Source organism: Gorilla gorilla, chromosome 3 (genome assembly GCF_029281585.2).
Source record: "Gorilla gorilla gorilla isolate KB3781 chromosome 3, NHGRI_mGorGor1-v2.1_pri, whole genome shotgun sequence".
Lineage (NCBI taxonomy): Eukaryota > Metazoa > Chordata > Mammalia > Primates > Hominidae > Gorilla > Gorilla gorilla.
This window is the reverse complement of record NC_073227.2, coordinates 130,102,219-130,123,250: the sequence shown is the minus strand read 5'-3', so window position 1 is coordinate 130,123,250 and position 21,032 is coordinate 130,102,219. Positions and strand designations below refer to the sequence as shown.

The 21,032-nt window shown below is 39.6% G+C and overlaps 1 protein-coding gene across 2 annotated transcripts; it reads left to right on the top strand.

Moving 5' to 3' along the window:
* The first annotated feature begins 200 nt into the window (after positions 1 to 200).
* Positions 201 to 19,654, top strand: PLA2G12A (phospholipase A2 group XIIA). 2 transcript variants are annotated; one of them, XM_055385729.2, is made up of 5 exons: positions 234 to 728; positions 7,705 to 7,755; positions 11,881 to 11,957; positions 12,926 to 13,091; positions 16,143 to 19,654. In XM_055385729.2, the coding sequence occupies exons 1-5, from the start codon at positions 521 to 523 to the stop codon at positions 16,259 to 16,261; spliced, it is 621 nt and encodes a 206-aa protein (XP_055241704.1). In that variant the 5' UTR covers positions 234 to 520; the 3' UTR covers positions 16,262 to 19,654. The 2 variants fall into 2 exon arrangements, with proteins under 2 accessions (XP_004040321.1, XP_055241704.1); XM_004040273.5 differs by lacking the exon at positions 7,705 to 7,755 and having other exon boundaries at positions 201 to 728.
* Positions 19,655 to 21,032: the final 1,378 nt, after the last annotated feature.

Below are 21,032 nucleotides of genomic sequence, written 5' to 3'. Positions count from 1 at the left end.
TTAAAAAATACCGACGCCCACTGCCACCTGGGACAACGTAATCAGGCTCCCTAGAAAAGGGGCTCAGGCCTGGGTACTTTTTAAGGTTCTCTTGTGAACCAGGAACAAGGGCCTTGGGAGGGCGCCGCGGAGACCACGTGGGCATGGAGGCCCCGCCCCCGGTTCCCCGCCCCCCACCAACCCCGCCCCCTCCCCGCCCCACCTCCTGCGCGTCCCGCCCCTCCCGTGCGCCGCTGACGCGCCGTGCTCCGGCGCAGGCGCACAGGGGAAGGTTGCTGGCCCAGGTGAGCGGGCGCGCTGGTCCAGGTGAGCGGGCGCGTCCCCGCGACGGCGCTGCCTGCCCGAGGCGGTTCACGTAAAGCCAGCGAGATCCTGCGGGCCAGCCGGGAAGGAGGCGTGGATATGGAGCTGGCTGCTGCCAAGCCCGGGGCCCGCGCCGCTGCCTAGCGCGTCCCGGGGACTCTGTGGGGACGCGCCCCCCGCCGCGGCTCGGGGACCCGTAGAGCCCGGCGCTGCGCGCATGGCCCTGCTCTCGCGCCCCGCGCTCACCCTCCTGCTCCTCCTCATGGCCGCTGTTGTCAGGTGCCAGGAGCAGGCCCAGACCACCGACTGGAGAGCCACCCTGAAGACCATCCGGAACGGCGTTCATAAGATAGACACGTACCTGAACGCCGCCTTGGACCTCCTGGGAGGCGAGGACGGTCTCTGCCAGTATAAATGCAGTGACGGTGAGGGGGCACCCGGGCCCAGCGAGGGCTCGTGCTTTCGGGGGATTGGGGTGACGGAGATCCTGGAGGTGTGAGTGACAGATGCAAGGCAGACCTTGACGGTGTCCTTCGGCTGTGGAAAAACTTAACCACTGCTAGAATCTTGCCGTTCTAGTGATTGAGCAAGCTGGGTACAAGTTCGCACCACTATTGTTAGAATGTGAGAGGTCACCTGAGTGTACTCTCCGTCCCATTTGCATTGCTTCTGAATTACCTTTTCCCCCCCTCAATTGCACCAAGTTGCCCAAGAACTTACTGACGTAGGAATCATGGGAATAGAGTGGAACAGACTGATTTTAGCTCATTTTTGCTTCTGTAAATTGGATGAACGTGCGAAGCAAACTGAGAATTTAAAAACCATGCCGTAGTAACTTTCTCTATAATTGATATTAAATGGTTTTTTTTCTGCAAACCCATAGACAATAACTTGCGACCTTTGTACAGACTTTTGGTGTACTCGAGTGTTGAGAAAGGGTTCCGATAACTCTTCTTTCCTTAGATATCAGTGACCCGCCTCCTCCTCATTGTTGGTTAACGTTAATACAGTTATCTTCATTTACTTTTTTAATATTTTTTGAACTTTCTCTTTGAACCTGAGAATTTGTTTGGTGGCGGTATGAGTACTAATCAACTCAGTATTTCAGGCAGAGATCGTTCTTCTGTAGCACATTTTTGAGTGCTTAAATATTTTAATAGGTCAGAAAAATATTGGACTTTTGTTTGGAAATTGAAAATGTTAAGAGAGCACTTGGGAGATCATATTTCCAATAAGATTAGCCAAGGTTAGAGTCTCATTATGCTGGCAGCGGAAAATAATAGGGGATCCAGTGACTTCATTGTTGGAACCTGATTGTATAGGTGAACTTAAAAGGAACTGGTATCATGTAAACCTGTGATGCCATCTGCTGCCTGCAATTTTCAAGATGATTTCTAGTTTTATGTTAATAGAAGTAAAGGATGAACTGTATCTTGTATACTTTAAAGCGCTGAACAGGTGCTGAGACATGTTGCATTGCTTCTTAAATTTGTGCCTAAACGTTACCACCTAAACGTATGCTTCATGAAGATGTTTTTATTCTTGTAGAACTTGTTCGGAGGATTAAGTGCATAATTTAAGGATCAAATAGTTGCCTTTCCTAAAGCAAATGTTACAGTTTTACTTAGTCATTCCTATTCATTATACAAATATTTGAGTCCCAGCTGTGCTTCAGATGTTGTTCTAATTTGAGATTCAGCAGTTAATAAAACAGACAAAAATCTCTGTCCATGGAGCTTGAGTTCTGGTGAGGGAGAGATGGGCAGTAAACTAGTAAATAAGTAAAATTAGGGGAAGTGTGGAGTCTGATCAGGGCAGACGAGGGGCCATGTTGGAGGCAATTTACTCTTCTAAATGGGTTGTTCAGCAAAGGCCTCACTAATGAAAGAATATTTGAGAAGAAATCTGCACGTGGTAAGGGGAGGGAATGTGGTTATTTGGAGAAACAGCATTCCAGGCAGAGGGAATAGCAAGTGCAGTGGACCTGAGGAGAAAGGCCAGTCAAGGATGACTCTGAAGGTTTTGGCCTGAGCCAAAGGAAGGAAACGGTTGCCATTTACAGAGATAGGGAAGACTTGGAAGGAGTCGTCTTCATAAATTTATTAGTCTAGGGTTCTAGAGTTTATTTACATTTAAAACATCCCTGAAGTTGAATGAATACCAGCCTTGTTAAAATACTGTTTTAGTCTTTTTATTTTATTTTTTGTTAATATTTTTGAGGCAAGGTCTCCCTCTGTGCCCAGGCTAGAGGGCAGTGGTGTGATCATTGCTCCCTGCAGCCTCCAACTCCTGGGCTCAAGCAATTCTCCTGCCTCAGCTTCCCAAATAGCTAGGACTATAGGCCATGCCACCACTACACCTGGCTTAATCTTTCTTTTTAATCTTTTTCATCTTCTACAGGCTTCTCAAAATTTACTATTTGGAGTTTAGAGGAAGGTCTCTGGCACAAAAAACACAAAGGAATTTGAGAATTTAAGAAATGTTATATGCCTCAGTGAAAAAAAATTTTTGTCTTAGTAAGTACTCTACATTTAACGGACATGTGGTTTCAAGTCCAAGTCACCATACTGATAGATAATTGGATCTCAATGAAAAAAAAATTAGGCAGGGCCTGATGGCTCATGCCTGTAATCCCAGCACTTTGGGAGGCTGAGGCGGGCGGATCAGTTGAGCTCAGGAGTTCGAGACCAGCCTGGCCAACATGGTGAAATCCCATCTCTACTAAAAATACAAAAATTAGCTGGGCATGGTGGTGCACACCTGTAGTCCCAGCTACTTGGGAGGCTGAGGTAGGAGAATAGCTTGAACCTGGGAGGCGGAGGTTGCAGTGAGCCAAGACCGTGCCTCCAGCCTGGGTGACAGAGCAAGACTCTGTCTCAAAAATAATAATAATAATAATAATAATAATAATAATAATAATAATAAAATTGCCGTTACTCGAGCAGTCTCTCTGGAACAATGATTCAACCTTTCCTATATTTTGGAATTCAGGTGACCAAATCAGAACCAAACAAAACAATCCCAAATCTGGAGAAACATGGTGATTAAGGGGTGTTTTAGTTGCAAGAAAGAGATCAAGAGAGCTTAAAAAAAAAAAAAAAGAGTGAGTTAATGGTAGGGAGAGGTTGGTCAAATAAAGGGCACATGTCCTTGCTTTACCTGAGGGACTGGCATTATGGAGACTTGCTCCCTTAGTTTTGGCCATCCTCTCTTGGGTAGGAAAAAGGCCTTATTGAGAGTTAAGTATTTAGGGAAATAAATTTGATGATCCGTTATTTTCTTCAACTTTTTTCTCCCTGACAGCAAGGAAGATTTAAGGAAGAAAACTTTTCAATTTCCTTTGAAAAATAGAACACAAAACTGGCTTGTAAATGTTTTTAGAATGATGAATAAGTCATTAATTAATTCAGTGACGTATGTTTTCTAGGATCCCTCTGGCTGTTGTGCTGAGAACAGAAGGGGTCAAGGGAGTGGGGGAGTAAAAATGGAAGCAGGGTGACGCATGCAGGAGTCCAGACAAAAGATGGGTGATTTTGCTCAGGTTGGTAGCAACAGAGGTAATGAGAAGTAGTTGGATTTTGGATATATTTTGAAGGAAGGACCTAAAAGATTTGCTGATGGCTTAGAAGTTAGGTATGAGTTAAGTCAAAAATGATACCACAGTTTTTGGCCTGAACAACTGGAAGGACAGAATTACCATTAACTGATATGGGGAAGACCGTGGAAAGAACAGTTTTCAGGCATTAGGAAAAATAATAACACATTTGTATGCTTTTGAGAATGGTTCAGTGGAGAGTAGAAATACTGACGAGGGAGAGAATTGTTGGAGTCATAGCCTTGGGTAAGTGAGAGGGGGTAGTTTCTAGTACATACTTAGAGAGTTTGGCCAAGAGCATATAGCATAGCCCTGTTAATAGGAACACAGGTAGAGGATATGAGCACTGATGCTGGTTAAGTGGGTGGATGTTCAAGTTCTCCTGATTGCCTGCTTTTCTCAGTAAAGTAGGAATCCAGGTCATCAGCTGACAGAGAAGATGGAGAATGGGGATGTTGGAGATTTGAGGAAAATATAAAAGTGAACAGACTAGAAAAATAAAGTAATACAAGGACCTTTTGGAGATTAATGATCATGAATACTTAAAGTCTCAAGTGTTTGGGAGTGCAGGTTGGAATCTTACAAAACTCTGCCATGAGACCTTTGTGTGACCCAGCAGACTACTTCTTGTGCTTGTCATCTGCTTCATATTCTGTCAGGTGAAAACAGTTGGTCTATCTGGAAGTATTTGCATCAAATTTAGAAAAAATACATGGAAAAGAATCAACTTTGTCTCAGTCTATGAAAATCTTTAGATTTCAGCAGTCCATACAAATGATAAACAATCAAGAGAAGGAGCTATTGCTTAAGTCAAAAATGGAAATTAATGAATAGTCTTTCCATGCAGTTGTACACAGTGGATTTGGTTTGTATCCGCTTACAAATTTTAGAGGACAATGGCCCCAACACATCATGGTGTTTTGATGTTACTCTGATTTTGTTTCTTCCATTATTGAGTTTTTGCTTTATTTGTAAAAACTGGCACCAGTAGAAATGCTAATTTTTAAAATGCTTAGCCATTTATAAAACTATAACAAAATTTAAAATATTAATACATTTGTAACATTGGTGTCTGAATCAACTTAACCTCTAATAAAGAACTGTCTATATAACTTGCCTTGTTCAGAGATAACTTTTAATTTAAAGGTGAATTTAGAATTTCAAAATACTTTAGAATTTCTCAGGAAACTAGTTACTTCCAAGTGTTCAGTTTTTTGCTGTGGATAAGGAATTATTTTAATTTCATCAAAGAATGTTTCCCATTTTTTAATCTGGTAATTTATTGGGTGCCCACTGTGTGCTAAATATCTTCTAGGTGAGCAAGACTAAGTCCTTTCTTCATAGAAACTGACTAATGTTAATGTTAATTAGGTCAATAAATGCTAGAAAGAGAGGGGGTGCTATTTTAGATTGGGTAAGCAGGGAAGACCTCTCTGAGGAAATGACATTAGGAGTTTGCCTTGAAAAAAACTAAAGAACCATACACATATGCCCCTTTTGCCATTTACACTGGGGAGCCAAACTTTTTACCAGCATTTATTTCATGGTGTTATTATCCAGTTTTTCATGTACAGTAGATGTTGGCTCTTTATTACTTGATTTTTATCAACTTTTCTTCTTCAGACAGTTATAACCACTAGCCCTGTTTGGCACAGCAGCCTCCTACTTCCTCGTACCTCCATTCTCATTTTTGCCAGTTGTCCTTCTCTGTACTATCTCTTCCTCTTTACTCTCCTATGGTGGGCATGTTTTTAGTTTTTCTGACTTCATTTGTGTCTGATCATTCTCCCATTCAAAGGTAATTATCTCTTATGAGAAAATGTCTATATATGTACACACATGCATACACATATATATGTATCACTGTCATTACACACATCATCAGCATCAGGAATGTTTTTATAGATTTGAAATCAGAGTCTATGGATTTAGATAAAATACAAAGGGAAGGAAAAATAGAAGTACTGCTGTTGTATGTACATTGAGGGAAGTATCTTTCTGATTAAAAAAAAAGGCCGGGCGCGATGGCTCACGCTTGTAATCCCAGCACTTTGGGAGACTGAGGCAGGCGGATCACCTGTCAGGAGTTCAAGACCAGCCTGACCAACATGGAGAAACTCCATCTCTACTAAAAATACAAGATTAGCCAGGCATGGTGGCGCATGCCTGTAATCCCAGCTACTTGGGAGGCTGAAGCAGAAGAATCGCTTGAACCCGGGAGGCAGAGGTTGCAGTGAGCTGAGATCACGCCATTGCACTCCAGCTTGGGCAACAAGAGCAAAACTCAGTCTCAGAAAAAAACAAACAAACAAAATAAGACAATTGAGACACATGTCTTTAAAGCCATAGGCCCATATCGTTTGTCTGAGGGTGGTAATCTTTGCTTCTCATGGAAAAGGGTGAGGTGCCGGAAATCTCTAGACTGGCAGATGGGAGGGAGGGAGAATGTACAAGGTGTCTAAAAAGTTGGAAACATAGAATAAACATTATGTTTTATTTTCAAATGACACACTCAATATGTTTTTCATTAACCACTAGACACTTTTTTAGATGATATACTTCTAAATTTAAAACAGTCCAGTTGTTAACCTGAACAATATATATTGTAAATACACTATTATTCCTGTTTCCAGACTTTTTGAACATTCTCTGGTGTATTGTACTTTTTTCAGATTAACAGCTTGACCTATTTCTTAGTGTGTATCTCTAGATATGTTTCTAAACATTTTGAACAGTTGATTGTCAAAACCCCTGACGAAAGAGAGTTTCATGATGAAGCTTGAGGAACTAGAATGGGCTTCCCAAGAATTAAATGCTGATCCAGCCTCCTTTTCTGTGAAGAGATTTATAGTGTGTTAGGGCAAAGAAAACTATAGATAAATGTATAGTTTCTCATGATACTCCTGTGAGAAAAACTGGTTACTATTTGATGACTTCACGGCTGCTTGGAGAGAGGACTTATCTGTAGTGGACCTCTGTCCTGATTAATATCTGCATCTTAAGTTTGTGAATATCTGGGAGCAACAGGCAACACTGGGTGAATAGCTCTAGATTTAAAAACTGCTCAGCAGTCGAGAATGGTGAACTGAAACTAACAAGATTGAATCTTATATACAATCTTATATTTAGACTCAAAATTAAATTGCAGAAGTGCTAAGCCTCTAGCAGTAGGTATTAAAAAGTCCATTTTAGAAAGAACCGATGATTTTTTTTTTTTTTACTACTGTCTATGTTAGCAATGAGGCACAGCTGAAACATACTGTGTTAGGCTGTTTTAATACAAGTACTTTATCCAGCACAAAAGGTTAAAAAGCCCATCTTACCCTACAGTGTTCAGTCTGAGGTGCCGTATTTTAAAGAGATGTGACAAGCTAGAAGTGATCAGTCTTTGGAGGCTGGCTGATGAATGCTCACCAAGCACAAAAGAGACTCTAGGGCAAACAGCAGGGTTTCTTAACGGATAATCTCCATTTATAATGAATATTCCAAGCCTTCCAAGTCTTCTGTTCATTAATTCATCACATACTTATTGCAAAAATTCATCACAAAGTTATTCCAGGCACTGTTCTAGGCATTGGGAATCCAAAACACAAAAATGTCTGCTTTCGAGGAGTTTACATTTTAGGATGGGGAGACATAATAAAATAAGTAGATTAGTGATATAGTATGTTAGAAGGTCATATGTGCTACAAATAGTATGGTCAGGGAAGACTTGCTGAGAAGGTGAATGTCTTAGTCTGTTCAGGCTGCTATAACAAAATGCCTTAAACTGGGTGGCTTATAAACAACGGAAATTTATTCCTCAGTTCTGGAGGCTGTGAAGTCCAAGATCGAGCATTTGGCAGATTCAATGTCTGGTAAGAGTCCACTTCCTTGTTCATAGATGGCACCTTCTAGCTGTGTCCTCACATGGTGATGGATGGGGCAGGGCAGCTCTTTAGGGCCACTTTTATAGGGCACAAATTCCATTCATGAGAGATCTGTCCACATGACCTAATCACCTCCAATAGTCCCACCTTCTAATACCATCACATTGGTGATTAGGTTTCAACATGAATTTTGGGGTGATGCAAACATTCAAACCATAGCAGTAAAGGAGAAACTAGTGTCAGGAGAAAGAGCATCCACATACAGGAAGAGCAGGTTCAAAGGCCCTGGGACAGGAGCAGACCTGCAGTGTCTGTGGAACAGCAAAGAGGAATAGGTTGAGGAAGAAAGGAAGAGAGAGACTAGGAAGAGGATGAGGTCAGAGAAATCATGGGAAGACCAGGTTATACAGGGTTTCATAGGCTTTATAGACTTTGGCTTTTGTTCTGAATAAGATGAGAAGCCATTAAAGCGTCTCTGAGCAGAAAAAGACTTGATCTAACATATTTTAATACAATCATTTGTGCTCGGTGTTGAGACTGGATTATGGGGGGTTGGTGTGGAGCAGGCGAACCAAAGTAGGGCAAATAGTTAGGAGTTTATAGCAATAATCCATTGTGGCTTGGAGCAGGATTGGTAGTAGTGGAGGTGGTAAGAAGTGATTAGATTCTGAATATTTTGAAGGTAGAGTCAACAGGATATACTGTTGGATTGAATGTGGGGTATAAGAACGTAAGAACATAAGCAAAAATGTCTGACATTTTTGCTCTGAGCATCTGGAAGGACAGAATTACTGTTAACTGAAAACAGCAAACTGTGAATGGAGCAAATTTGAGGTGAATGTCAGGAGGGACAGCTTAAGTTTGAGATGCCCACTGGACCTTCCTCTGTAGGCCCTTGTAAGTAGGAAGCCAAGTCATAAACTGTTTTCTTAGGAATGAAGTACTGGGCCGGGCACGGTGGCTCACGCCTGTAATCCCAACACTTTGGGAGGCCGAGGCGGGTGGATCACGAGGTCAGGAGTTTGAGACCAGCCTGGCCAACCTGGTGAAGCCCCGTCTCTACTAAAAATACAAAAATTAGCCAGGCCTGGTGGCACACTCCTGTAGTTCCAGCTACTGGGGAAGCTGAGGCAGGAGACTCACTTGAACCCAGGCGGCAGAGGTTGCGATGAGCCAAGATCGCGCCATTGCACTCCAGCTTGCTGGGAGGCAAAGCGAGACTCCATCTCAAAAAAAAAAAAAGAAAAGAATGAAGGACTAAAAGCAGGCGATGAGAGTTGAAGGATCACGGTGATTCATCTGTGATAGCCTGAGTCATCTACCCTCATCTTCCAGGGGTCCAGAAACAACCCTTCCTTATGGACAGGGCTGGAGAAACAAGACGAAGTGCTATCATTGGCCTTCCGTTTTCTAGACTCATCTTAACCATTCCTTTTTGTATACATTTTTCCTTTAGAGCAGGCTATAGGTTTTGTTTTTGTTGTTACTGTTTTTTGAGACAGAGTTTCGCTCTTGTTGCCCAGGCTGGAGTGCAATGGCACGATCTTGGCTCACCACAACCTCCGCCTCCTAGGTTCAAGCGATTCTCCTGCCTCAGCCTCCCAAGTAGCTGGGATTACAGGCATGTGCCACCACATTGCCCAGCTAATTTTGTATATTTAGTAGAGATGGGGTTTCGCCATGTTGGTCAGGCTGGTGTTGAACTCTCGACCTCAGGTGATCCACCTGCCTCAGCCTCCCAAAGTGCTGGGATTACAGGTGTGAGCCACCGCTCCCGGCCCAGGCTATAGCTTTATATCTTCATGAGGTTATACTGCTCTCTTGAGGCTATGTATGGTGACCTTAGTTGAGCATGGAACTGCTGAGCAAGTCACTGAAACCGTTTATTTTTTTTCTCTTTCTTTTTTTTTTTTTTTTTTTTTTTTTTGAGACGGAGTCTTGCTTTGTCGCCCAGGCTGGAGTGCAGTGGCGCGATCTCGGCTCACTGCAAGTTCCACCTCCCGGATTCACGCCATTCTCCTGCCTCAGCCTCCCGAGTAGCTGGGACTACAGGCGCCCACTACCACGCCCGGCTAATTTTTTTTTTTTGTATTTTTAGTAGAGACGGGGTTTCACCGTGTTAGCCAGGATGGTCTCGATCTCCTGACCTCGTGATCCGCCCGCCTCGGCCTCCCAAAGTGCTGGGATTACAGGCGTGAGCCACCGCGCCCGGCCTCTCTTTCTTTTTTTATTTTTTAAAAATTCATATATACATATATATATATATATATATATTTTTTTTTTTTTTTTTGAATACAGACAGAGTCTCATCATGTTGCCCAGGCTGGTCTCAAAAACCTGGGCTCAGGCAGTTTTACCACCTTAACCTCCCAAAGTGCTGGGATTATAGGCGTGAGCCACCACGCCCAGCCAAAACCATTTTTCAGTTATTACCTTGAGGGGTTACTTATTTTGATGGTTGATTACCGAAAGAGCTGCTTTTTTACCCTCAATTTACTTTTGGAGGGTAACCTTGTCTTTATAAAATCTACCAATAAATGTTAAATGAAAATTGGCGGAATACTTTGTGTCACTCCTATGTATCCAACTGTGGGGTTGTATTTGGAAACTGCCATGTCGTAGGGTAAAATACCTGGGAATATCTCATTTTAGAAGGCAAGATAAATTGTAGCCCAAAATATTTGAAAGGATTATTGTGTAAAATAGGGAGTTGGCTTATTTTTCTGTTTCCCCAAGGGGCAGAGGATTGTTTATAGGTAGAACTTAAAAGAAGGCAGAAGAATGTCTTAACAATTGATGTCATTTCACAGTAGAATAGGTTATTTCTTGATGTAGGAGGGTTGTGGGAAACATTCAAAGAGCCAGTAGGTGACTGGTAGGTTGAAGTGATTTCTATACAAGCATACTTCATTTTAATGTGTTTTGCTTTAATGCACTTCACAAATAATTGTGGGGGTTTTTTTGCTTGCTTGTTTTTTAACAAATCGAAGGTTAGCGGCGACCCTGCATTGAGCAAGTCTATCGGTGCCATATTTCCCACAGCATGTGCTCACTTAGTATCTGTGTCAGCATTTTTTAGCAATAAAGTATTTTTAAATTAAGGTCTGTACATTGGTTTTTTTAGACAGTGTTATTGAGCACTTAATAGACTACAGCATAGTGTAAACAAAACTTTTATATGCACTGGAAAACCAAAAAAATTTATGTGACTCACTTCATTGTTATATTGGCTTTATTGTGATGATCTGGGACTGAACCTGCAATATCTCTGAGGTAAACCTGTATTAAATGAGGTGAGATGTTTCTGAAGTACCCTCCAAAATTTAAGATTGCTATGATAATGTCATCTTTTTCCTTGTTACTGAACCCTTGATGCTACTGGGGAACATTAGCCTTCCAAGTCTTCTGTTCTTTAGAAGTACTTCATTAGAGCTACAGTACTTCTGGAGTACCGTAGTTCATCAAGTATCCCTTCTAACCTTTTCCTTAGATGGCAAAGAAGTATATTTGTGGAATGGTTGACTCGGTGGGAGGGCAGCAGGCAGAATGCGTGGTCCTGTAATGTCTTGTAGTACTAAGGTTATTGAATGATCATCAGATGACCTTGTCTTCCTTAGCCTTAGGCTTTGCCCAAGTAAACTGGTTGGTTAATGGTTATTGAGGTTTGTATGCAATGAAGCATTTGTGGGAGTTGGGAAGATACCGTCTTAGCCCTAAAAAACAAAGTGTTAGAATGTACAGGAAAACAGGGTGGATTTATCTTTTATACATATGAACCCTATCTGGCACGTGACCTCTGAAATCTCCAGAAGTACAGGATAAGCTTTTGTATGTTTCGTATGGCATAGGCTTACAAATAATTACATTTTATGAGTTGCTATATATGTGTATATGTATATATGTGCACATTTGTATATATTCCTCACCACAGGAGAAATAAAAAGTCTAATTAGCATTCTTAATGCTCATCAGAATAAAGACATATGCACTTATGTTAGCATCCAAGTAAATATTAAATATTTCTAAGGCTAATGTAGCATATTGACCTTTTTGAGTATGTATTTTACTTTTATCATATTTCAAAATTAATTATGATACCATTATATTTTATAGGATCTAAGCCTTTCCCACGTTATGGTTATAAACCCTCCCCACCGAATGGATGTGGCTCTCCACTGTTTGGTGTTCATGTAAATATTGTCTTTTATTTGATAAGTTTTGTAACTGGTAAATCATGTAATACTTTTGGTGATATAAGACTATCAGCATGTTCTTAGATTCACAAATAATTTAGCTGGGTGTAAGAGTGATCAGGTTTATTAGATTCTTTTTGGCAAAACTAACAAAAGTAAATGAAGTAAAATTGTTTTATTTTTGAATCTTATAGATGTTCGTACTATTTAAATGATATTTCCCAATATCACATACGTAGTTAAAAAGTTTGGAGTACAGAAGTGCTACTACTTAGAGGGAAAAAGTATAGATAAATCATGTTTTCGACATTAAAACAAGGCTAAGTGGGATAGCTGTGTGGTTGTTGTAGGAGTGACTAGATCTAAGCCAAGTATTATGGGAAAAAAGTGTTTATGAGAATGATTCCTAGACACAAGGATTTTGTGTATAAAGTTATTTAAAATAATTGAAGTTATAGATTCAGAGTAATAGTATCTTTGGGAAATGGAGAAATATTTAAAGATTAAAAAACAAAAAAAATTGAGTTGTAGGAAAGTTTTCTGTGATATTTCACATAAAGTAAATTTTATTTGGAAGGAGAGGCCACAAACACTTTGAGTTCCAAAAATCATACTTGCCTAGCCCCTGGAGAATCTTTAATGGACTTAGCCTCATCTTTCTTTTTTTAAAACTTACGTTTTGTGTTTTGGACAAATGGAAATTTTGTTACTGACAGGTAACTGTGAGTGTTCTAACGCTGCAGAATAGGGAGCAGTGAGGCATAGCTGAGAGAGTAACATGGGTGGGTATGGGTAAGTGTAATGGGGAGATTTATAACACAGAAAATACTTGTAGGCAGAAATGGATTTTGGAACTACCTATACAGCAGTCATTATCATTTATACCTATTTAGTCTATTTGAATGTGGTACTTCAGAGGAGTTTTGCATTTCATTGACAGTAATCCATCCAAATGCCTTTTGCAGCTTAACATTGGTATCCCTTCCCTGACAAAGTGTTGCAACCAACACGACAGGTGCTATGAGACCTGTGGCAAAAGCAAGAATGACTGTGATGAGGAATTCCAGTATTGCCTCTCCAAGATCTGCCGAGATGTACAGAAAACACTAGGACTAACTCAGCATGTTCAGGGTAAGGATGATCTGGTGGCTTGGGGATGAGTGTACTTTTTAAAGTTTTATCAAATGCTCTATGTTTTAGTATAGGATTTACCAATAGAAATCTTTCACATATATTATCTATTGTGACACAGACTTCAATTTTCTGAGGTGAGGAGCTGATGATTTTATAATCTAAAATGATTTATAGTCACAGAAGCAAAAAGCATTAGGAAACCTTGGGACAGTATGGGTGTCTAAGGCTGAGAGAGAGAAGAATTCATCTACCTTGTGCCCTAAAATATATCTCCAGTCATCATGTAAGAACCTAAAGTAGCTAAAGTTTGAAACTCTGATTCCAGTTGTCTTAGTCCGTCTGGACTGCTACCATAGACTGGGTGACTTATAGACAACAGAAAGTTATTTCCTACAGTTCTGGAGGCTGGGAAGTCCAAGATCAAGGCACTAGCAGATTTGGTGTCTGATAAGGACTCATTTTCTAGTTCGTAGCAGATGCCTTCTAACTGTGTCTTCACTTAGTGGAGAGGACTGGATAGCTCTCTGGGGCCTCTTTTATAAGAGCACTAATCACATTTACCATCCTTTGGAACTTAGACACCTCCAAAGGCCTCACCTTCTGATTTCATCACTTTGGAGGTTAGGATTTCAACATAAATTCTGGAAAGACACAAACATTCAGACCATACCACCAGTGAATTTAAGAGTATAGCACACTGGATTTGGAGTAGGAATTTCTAGAAGACTTGTCTTATGTGTTTCTGTTGGGAAGGTCCCCAGATGACCCCCAGGTTCAGTGATTTACTAGGAGGACTCACGGGACTCAGCATATAGTTGTACTCACTGCCATGAGGTATTATGGTGAAGAGATAGAAAGCCAAACTAGCAAAGGGAAAGGGCTCTTTGGTGTCATTTTTAAAAGAATGGTGATACTCACCTCACAGAGTTGTCATAAGGATGAAGTGAAGTATTTGTGGAAATACAAATAAATCACCATTCAAATACTGGTAGTTATAAGATTTCTCTACTGTCAAGCCAAAGAACATATCATACACTGAAATCAGAAGAGGCAAGGCAGGAAAGGAAAATAACATTTTAAGCACTTATCATAAGATACTGTGCTAGATATTTTATTCATGTTTTCATTTGATGCCAACAAAAACCTAAAGAGGTAGGTAGTGTTATCCCCATTTTTCAAGGAAGGAAACGATGGTTCAGAAAACAGTAACTTGCCCCAAGTGAGCATTTAGCCTGACTTTAAAATCTGTGTTCTGTCTATTATACAGTATTCTCCAAATAGTCTCATATTATAGCCCTGATTCTAATATCCTAATAATTCATGTCAAGGAAGAAATCTCTGCTGCAGGTAATCTTGAATTCACAGCCTCTGTATCCCTTTGCAGCTTTTGGCTAAGGTAAACTAGCTGTAAACCTGAAGCATAGATAGATTTATTTCCTGTTTTCTGATTTAAGAAGAATGTGAAACCAATCATCTTGTAACCTCCTATTTAATAGTCATAGCCTCTCCACTTCTGTGGTTGGTTGTTTCTTAATGGCACAGTCTTTTGGAGAACTTTGAAAATGTTAAGATTTTGTAATGACAAGTTTCTTCCTTAACATGAATATTTTGAAACGAAAAGTATTTGGATAACTAAAAGCCACTCTGTGCTATATCTCTGTAAGTGTAACATGTTAAGATAATCTCACCTGGATGTTTCAGGTTTCTTACAATAAGAAAAGTAAATAAATTACCTTTTCATAGTCTTCAAAAAATTTAAAAACCTAACTGGGGCCGGGTGCGGTGGCTCACGCCTGTAATCCCAGCACTTTGGGAGGCCTTGGCTGGTGGACCACTTGAGCCCAGGAGTTTGAGAGCAGCCTGGCCAACATGGTGAAACCCCATCTCTAACAAAAAATACAAAAATTAGCCAGGCGCCTGTAGTCCCAGTTACTCAGAAGGCTGAGGTGGAAGAATCGCTTGAACCCAGGAGGCAGAGGTTGCAGTGAACCAAGATCATGCCACTGCACTCCAGCCTGGGTGACAGAGTGAGGTGAGACCTTGTCTCAAAAAAATAAATAAATAAAATAAATAAGTAAATAAATAAATAAATAAAATAAACCTACCTGACTGGGGAAAAATACTTTTGATTTATATGCTCCCATATCCCCAAGTCAAATTAGGACATTGGTCAAAGAGATTGGATTCCGTTTACTTTAAGCCTCTTAACTGATGTATGATCAGTCCTCAGAAGCCATTGGCCATAATGAAATGTTTTGAGATTTCAATTTTTAAACTTTGTTTTTTCCGCACGTAAAACATTTTTTCTTAAAATGCAAATTTAAGAGTATTATCAGACAACTCTGTTAGTGATTATGTTTTTCAAATAAAAAGAAAGTTGAAACACTGATTAATCAGTGCTATTTTAAAAGACTCTTATTTGTCTAGTTTAAACAATTGGGCCAGGCATGGTGGCCCACGCCTGTAATCCCAGCACTTTGAGAAGACAAGTCAGGAGGACTGCCTGAGTCCAGGAGTTTGAGACCAGCCTGGGCAACATAGTGAGACCTCATCTCTACTAAAAACAAACAAACAAACAAACAAACAAAAAGCTGGGTGTGGTGTTGTGTGTCTGTTTAAAATTAAAAATTAAATTTAAAAAATTTAAATTAAAAATGAGCTGGCCATGGTAATGCCAGCTACTCAGGAGGCTGAGGTGGAAGGATCACTTTAGCCCAGGATGTGGAGACTGCAGTAAGCTATGACTGCACCATGACACTCCACTGTGGGTGTCAGAGTGAGACCCTGTCTCAAAAAAAAAAAAAAAAAAAAATTGGGTTAAACAGTTGAATGCAAACAAAAAATAAGATGCATGAGACTAAAACTGGAAATCTGTAGATATATATGTGTGTATGTAAATATGCTACAGGTTGTGAGAGTTTGGTGATTTCATCTAGCATACATTTCAGTGCTCACGAGGGATATGCTTGTTGCTGTGCTGTAATGTGTAACAGGTGAAAAGAGAGCAATGTAGTTGCCCAACAGTAATCCCATTTTCTTATTTTGCAGCATGTGAAACAACAGTGGAGCTCTTGTTTGACAGTGTTATACATTTAGGTTGTAAACCATATCTGGACAGCCAACGAGCCGCATGCAGGTGTCATTATGAAGAAAAAACTGATCTTTAAAGGAGATGCCGACAGCTAGTGACAGATGAAGATGGAAGAACATAACCTTTGACAAATAACTAATGTTTTTACAACATAAAACTGTCTTATTTTTGTGAAAGGATTATTTTGAGACGTTAAAATAATTTATATCTTGATGTTAAAACCTCAAAGCAAAAAAAGTGAGGGAGATAGTGAGGGGAGGGCACGCTTGTCTTCTCAGGTATCTTCCCCAGCATTGCTCCCTTACTTAGTATGCCAAATATCTTGACCAATATCAAAAACAAGTGCTTGTTTAGCGGAGAATTTTGAAAAGAAGAATATATAACTCAATTTTCATAACCACATTTACCAAAAAGATCAAATATAAAATTCATCATAAGGTCTGTTCAACATTATCTTATTTGGAAAATGGGGAAATTATCACTTACAAGTATTTGTTTACTATGAAATTTTAAATACACATTTATGCCTAGAAGGAACGGACTTTTTTTTTCTATTTTAATTACACATAATATGTAATTAAAGTACAACATAATATGTTGTTTCTCTGTAGCCCGTTGAGCATATGAGTAAGTCACATTTCTATTAGGACTACTTACAAGGACAAGGTTTCCATTTTTCCAGTTGTAAAATTGGAATCATCACCTGATAACCTCGTAGGGAGCAACCCCAGGATAGCTAAGTGTTATGTAATATGCCTAGAAGGTGATGTGAATGCGATTCAGAAGCATAGCCACTCCCATTTTATGAGCTACTCACATGACAAATGTCATCTTTTGCTATAACCTTTGCCAAGTTGGAGAAAAGATGGATTTAATGAGATAAATGAAAAGATATTTAACCTAATATATCAAGGCACTATTTGCTGTTATGCTTTGTTATTTATTTCCCAGCACTTGTTCCTTATTGTAGATTTTTTAAAGACTGTAACCTTTTACTAACTGTGGTCTTACTAAAATTTGTGCTTGATACTGCTTTTCAAAAAGCCTTTAATTAGAGCCAAAAGGATGGAAAAGGCAAGATATAAATAACTGCCTTTTATAGATCTCTTATTTACATTGAAAATTATTACCATATGTTTAGAGCAAATCCAAGAAAACTTCAACAGCTTCTGAAGATGTCTATGAATGTTGAAAACTTTTCAGTCTCTTGGAATGCTCAGTTATGTTCCTAGACTGGTCTTTGCTGACTACTGGTTGTTAACCTTTCCCTAGCCCGGGACCTCAAGCCATATATATCCTTTGGGTGACCCATGGCCAAAGTTATTAAGATGAACTGACTTTCAAAGTCAGAGAAGGACAGCATAGGGAGAGGCGGTTATTTGTAAGTCATTACAGGTAGAACAGGGCAGAAGGAAAAGTATGTTCTGGAGAAAGGGCCATGTTCCTAACTTTGGAGATATGTCATTGCCGGGAACCTAGTATCTTCCAACTTGAATTGGTGGCAGCTGTTCCAGTGAGACAAGGCACATGTATGCCTTGTGGCTAAGTGAGCAAACTGGGTTTCCACTTAAATGTTTGGGACATTCAATTGATTCTTTATTTCAAACCTTTATAAAAGGTACAGTTTTGTAAGCCATTATTAATAATTAATGCTTATCAGCTGGGCACAGTGGCTCACACCTATAATCCCAGCACTTTGGGAGGCTGAGGCGGGTGGATCACTGGAGGTCAAGAGTTTGAGACCAGCTGGCCAACATGGCGAAACAGCGTCTCTACTAAAAATACAAAAATTTGCTGGGCGTGGTGGCGCATGCTTATAGTCTCAGCTACTCAGGAGGCTAAGGCAGGAGAATCACTTGAACCCAGGAGGTGGAGGTTGCAGTGAGCTGAGATTGTGCCACTGCACTCCAGCCTGGGCAACAGAGCAAGACTCTAAAAAAAAATGGTTTATGAATATTTATTATTGAAATATTTGTCCAGGTAACTTTACACTTACAATGAATTCATGGATTTTGTTAGCAGCATTGGCTTTCTCAAAAGGACAAACTCAATATCTTTATAAAATATAATTCATGATCACAAATTACACAAAAATCAGTAGAAACAGTTTTTTATGTTCAGATTTAAAAAAAAAAAAACTTGGGATAATTTTAGATTTACAGAAAAGTTGCAAAGATACTTGGAGAGCTTCTGTGACCACTCACCCAGTTCCCCCAGTGTTAACCTTTTATTTAACCATGAAGCATTTGTCAGAAGCTAAGTAACCAGCAGTGGCAATTACTGTTAACGGAACTTGACTTTATTTCTCAGATTGTACTAGTTTTTTAATTAATGTCATTTTTCTTTTCCAGGATCCAATCTAGGATACCACACTGAATTAGTCGTCATGCCTAATTAGCCTCTGGTCTGTGATAGTTCCACAGTCTTTCTTTTTCATAACCTTGACAGTTTTGAGGAGTACTGGTCAGGTGTTTTGTAGAATATTCCTCAATTTGGGTTTGTCTGATGTTTTCCTCATGGTTAGAGTGGGGTTATAGATTTTTAGGAAGAATACCAGAGGTGAAGGTCCTTCTCACTGCATCATGTCAGGAGTTACATGCTATCAGCTTGATGGTGTATTAACTTTGGACACTTGGTTAAGGTAGTGTGTGTTGGTTTTTTGCTGCTGAAAATTACTGTTATTTTCCCTTTCCATACTTCTGTTCTTTGGAAAACAGTCACTAAGTCCAGTCATGGGAGGTGGTGGGTGGGAAAGATTACATTCAACCCCCTGGAAGTGGGAATATCCATATGTAGTATTTGGAATTTTTCTATATGGAAAATTTGTTTCTCCCTCCCACCCTAATTTGTTTACATCAGTATGGACTCATGTATATTTTGTATTTTGGGTAACACAGTATTTATTTTGTTGCTTAAGTTGTCCAGCTTGGCTATTAGGAGTTCTGCCAGGTTGGCTACTATGTCCTTTTGATGTGCCCATCCTTTTGATTTTTGAGCACTTCTTACTTTCTGGCACTACAAGATGCTCCAGGTTCATCTTGGATATTCCCTGCCCCAACCCTAGAATCCCTAGAATCAACCCCTGCTCCAAAGAGCCCTGGTTCCTTTTGTTGGAGAATCATACTTAGAAACCAAGATCTGGGCATTAGATGTGCTTGTTGCTACTGGGATGTCACTGTTTGTAGCAGAGTTGAGAAATATGTGTGTATATTAATCCATGCATATGTACATATCTATAATTATGTGTGTACAAAGCTAAACATGAGTTTGTACTGCCGTCTTCAACTCAAAATTTGTCCCAAAATTTTTGTGGCATATGTTTAGATTTTAAAGTTGATATTTTCCCTATTGACAGAATAAACTCATTAAAAGAGCACAAAAAAAAAAAAAAAAGACAAGAACTAACTTTCAGCAGCTCTTTGCAAGAAATGTAACATTGATACTTTAAAATAATACTGCCTTCAAATGATGCCTGTCTCTTTAAAATCTTTTGACATAGTTCTTCCAGGGACAGATATGGCCGTATTTATTTCATAGATGGAGAAACTGAGCACAGAGCTGTAGTGAAGACAGAATTGAGATATAAGGGCAAAAGCTAATTAAACACATCCTCACAGGTAGCCTTTCTTTCAGTGAACCTGTAGACTAGTCCAGTAATACTTATTAAAATTAGTTGTTAGAGGCTGGGCATGGTGGTTCAGGCCTGTAATCTCAGCACTGTGGGAGGCCAAGGCGGACAGATCACTCGAAGTCAGAAGTTCGAGACCAGCTTGGCCAACATGGCAAAACCCTGTCTCTACTAAAAATACAAAAATTAGTTGGGCGTGGTGGCACATGCCTGTAATCCCAGCCACTCGGGAAGTGAAGGCACAAGAATTGGTTGAACCTGGGAAGCAGAGGTTGCAGTGAGCTGAGATTGCACTGCTGCACTCCAGCATAGGCGTCAGAATAAGACTCTGCCTTGGAAAGAAGAAAAAAAATTGTTAGCCTAAAACCAACTCTCTCTAAATTTAAAAGAGTGATTATTTCTCTCAGTATTTATAGAAGTATGAGATTATCAGAAGGTGCAATGCACAATGCTCATTATTTTATCCTAGTACAAGACACTTATAACATCTAACAGTAAAGAAGATGGAATCTTTCTATAAAAACAATTCTGTTATTAATAGTTGACTGACTTCAGTAACTTTGAGGAGTAGAATGAAACTTATTAGGCAAGATCTTTTCACATACACTACATTGTATTGTTCAAAATTCATAGAAATTACTTGCAATATATTGATTTAAGCCTTATGTAGTGACTGTTGCTATATTTGAAGTAGCATTTTTAGTTTGCTGTTTTTCCTCACTGCTTAATCCTACGAAAACCAGCCATCTGCCTAAAAAATAAAAGAGCAAAAATGAATCAGTGCAACCGGTATATGAAAAATAATAGTTATTAATAAAACTGTAAAGGGATCACTAGTGTCATCTTTTATATATGTCACAATGATGTTAGACTTTTAGCCTCAGGCTTACTTATTCAGTTTCCATAACATCCTTCAAAAATCTCCTTGTTGACAACTTGACAAACATTTCTCTGTTGGCTTTCAAGTTTTAAGTATAGCAATCAGAATCATCATAGAAATTAATATTTCTATGAATTCTGTAAGAAAAAATATTAAACACCAAAATCAGTGACCAAAATTTTTAAGTTGTAGAATTATCTCTGAACTTAACTTTATTCCCTATATTTCATTCCTATGATAGGTGACAAGCCAAGACCTTCAGTTTCAATAAGTTCCACTTTTATTTATATTTTAAAATAATATATTGCCTTCGAATAATGCCTATCTCCTTAAAATCTT